Source organism: Eimeria acervulina, genomic scaffold (assembly GCF_000499425.1).
Source record: "Eimeria acervulina Houghton genomic scaffold, Eah_scaff80, whole genome shotgun sequence".
NCBI classification, from domain to species: Eukaryota; Apicomplexa; class Conoidasida; order Eucoccidiorida; family Eimeriidae; genus Eimeria; species Eimeria acervulina.
Window position 1 is genome coordinate 62,501 of NW_013549593.1, and position 2,500 is coordinate 65,000.

At 54.8% G+C, this 2,500-nt stretch overlaps 2 protein-coding genes across 2 annotated transcripts in view; one reads left to right on the plus strand and one right to left on the minus strand.

Annotated features, from left to right (window-relative positions):
* Positions 1-782, plus strand: part of EAH_00013890 (hypothetical protein) — a gene marked incomplete at both ends in the record, with an annotated part of 1,616 nt that extends 834 nt beyond the window's left edge. Inside the window, one exon of the mRNA XM_013394374.1 lies at positions 113-782. Coding sequence (XP_013249828.1) covers positions 113-782 — 670 coding nt within the window. The remainder of the gene's footprint in view (positions 1-112) is intronic.
* Positions 783-876: 94 nt separating this feature from the next.
* Positions 877-2,500, minus strand: part of EAH_00013900 (hypothetical protein, conserved) — a gene marked incomplete at both ends in the record, with an annotated part of 3,126 nt that continues 1,502 nt past the window's right edge. The window contains 3 exons of the mRNA XM_013394375.1: positions 877-1,134; positions 1,426-1,510; positions 2,153-2,500. The exon at positions 2,153-2,500 is cut by the window's right edge and continues 608 nt beyond it. Of these exons, the coding sequence (XP_013249829.1) occupies positions 877-1,134; positions 1,426-1,510; positions 2,153-2,500 (691 nt within the window). The remainder of the gene's footprint in view (positions 1,135-1,425; positions 1,511-2,152) is intronic.

Sequence of the window (2,500 nt, forward strand, 5' to 3'; positions counted from 1 at the left end):
AAAAGTAGAGAGAATAGAGTTTAGGGTTGGTGAACAGTTTAGGGTTTAGGGTTTAGGGTTTAGGGTTTAGAGGTTAGGGTTTAGGGTTTAGGGTTTAGGGAATGGAGGGCAGCGAAGTTGGTGAGTTGCGGGTGTTGGTGGTGCGAGGAAAAGAAACAGAAGAAAAGAAGCTGCGCTTCTCTAATGAAAAGACAGTAGGAGAGATTGCAGCAGCAGCAGCAGCAGCAGCAGCAGCAGGGGTCCACGCCCAGCAGCACCACCACCAGCAGGAGCTACACCAGGAGCAGCAGCAGCAGCATCAACAGCAGCAGCAGCATCAACAGCAGCAGCAGCAGGAGCATCAACAGCAGCAGCAGCAGGAGCACCAGCAGGAGCAGCAGCAGGAGCAGCAGCAGGAGCACCAGCAGGAGCACCAGCAACAGCAGCAACAGCAGCAGCAGCAAAACCAGCAGCAGCAGAAGCAGCGCATGCATTTTACTTTGTTGGACTCCTCTGGGCGTTTGCTGGACCCGCGGAAGACTCTGGCTGAGAACGGCGTGAAGCAGCAGCAGGAGCAGGAGCAGCAGCAGCTGGAGCAGCAGCAGCAGCAGCAGCAACTGCAGCAGCAGCTGCTGCTTGCAGCTGCGCCTCTCTGTCTCCCTCAGCTGAGACCTTCATCTTCTTCATCTCTCTCTCCTTTCTTGCTGCTGCCCCTACCCCAACCCCCGCCTCTTCGTCTTTGTCTAATTCAGGCTGATAAGGGCTTCACAGATGTCCATACACCCCTAAACCCTAAACCCTAAACCCTAAACCCTAAACCCTGAAACACAGCCAGCAGCAAGTAATGCCTTCATTACTCTTCCTAGCAGCTGCAAGGAGAATGAAAGACACTCAACCCTATAAAGTTATACGCGCTGCTGCTGGCGCCGCTGATACGTTGCTGCTGCTGCTGCTGCTGCTGCTCTTACTGCTGCTCGTCCTCCTCCTTCTGCTAATGCTCTTGCTGCTACGGCTTCTGCTGCTATTGCTGCTGCGGCTACTCTTACTGCTGCTGCTACTGTTCCTGCTGCTGCTACTACTGCTCCTGCTGCTGCTGATACTGCTGCTCTTACTGCTGCTGCTGCTGCTGCTGCTGCAGATAGTGGAAGCGAACAGCTGGGAGAAAGTCTCCTACTTGGAGCAGTGGGTAAAGAGGCGCTTCGCTGCTTCACTCAGCAGCAGCAGCAGCAGCAGCAGCAGCAGCAGCAGCTACCCTTGCCCCGTGCTGCCTGGCAGCAACGGGAAGGGTTTTGTTTTAATATATTTGGGGTCTCCTCTCAGCAGCAGCAAAACGCTAGCAGCAAGCGGCTTGCAGCAGAAAAGCCGCATCTTTATTTACTTTGCTGCTGATGCACCGCCTCTTCCTCCCCCTGCTGCTGCTGCTGCTGCTGCTGAGCAGCAACAAACCCCAACTGTCCTGGGGTCTTGATCCTGCTGCTGCTGCTGCTGCTGCTGCGCGCTCTTGCTGCTGCTGTTGCTGCTGGGGCTGAGGCTGGCAGCACCAGCCCGAGAGAAGCGAAATTCTCTTCAGCAGCGGCAGCAGAAACAGCAGCAGCAGCAACAAGAGCAACAGCAGCAGCAGCAGCAGCAACAGCAACAGAAGCTACACCAGCAGCAGCGGCAGGAACACTGGCAGCAGCAACGACAGCAGCAATCTCTACTGCAGCAGCAAAAGCAGCAGCAGCAGCAGCACCCTGATAGATTTTTTTTCTGCTTCTGTATATTACTTCTCTTTGTGCGGCTGTGCTGCTGCTGCGGTGTATATACAGCTTGATATGCCTATACACCTGAATACGTAACAGAAGGTCTTTCCTTGCTGCAGCTTCCTGGCTGTTGCTGCTGCTGTTGCTGCTGCTGCTGCTGTCTTGCTGCAAGGGCCTGGCGCAGCAGCGGCAGCAGCGCCTCTAGCTGCGATTGCTTCCAATGTTGCTGCTGCAGCTGCAGCAGCAACCAGCCTTGCTGCTGCAGTATTCGCCGCTTTAACAGTGTTTTAGTCGTGAGAAGCCGTTTAGGGTTTAGGGTTTGGGGTTTAGGGTTTAGGGTTTGGGGTTTAGGGTTTAGGGTTTGGGGTTTAGGGTTTAGGTAGCTGTGAGCCTCTCCATCAATTTCTATTGCTATTTTTTCTCTTTCAAACGCCAAGTCGATGACGAAGGGCCCCACAGCCAACTCTACTGCAGCCTTGCTGCAGCACAAAGCTACTTCTGCTGCTGTTGCTGCTGCTGCTGTTGCTGCTGTTGTTGCTGCTGCTGTTGCTGTTGCTGCTGCTGCTGCTGATCCTGCAGCTACTGGCGATGCCGCTTGGAGTGCTGCTTCTGCTGCTGCATAATCTGCAGGAGCACTACACAGCTCTTCGCTGCTGCTTCTGCTGCTGCTGCTGCTGCTGCTGCTGCGGCTGTCAGCTTTCAGCAACCGCTGCAGCGCGCGACGCTGCTGCTTTGATGTATGAATATTATGCTGCAGCGGCAAAGCAGCAACAGCAGCA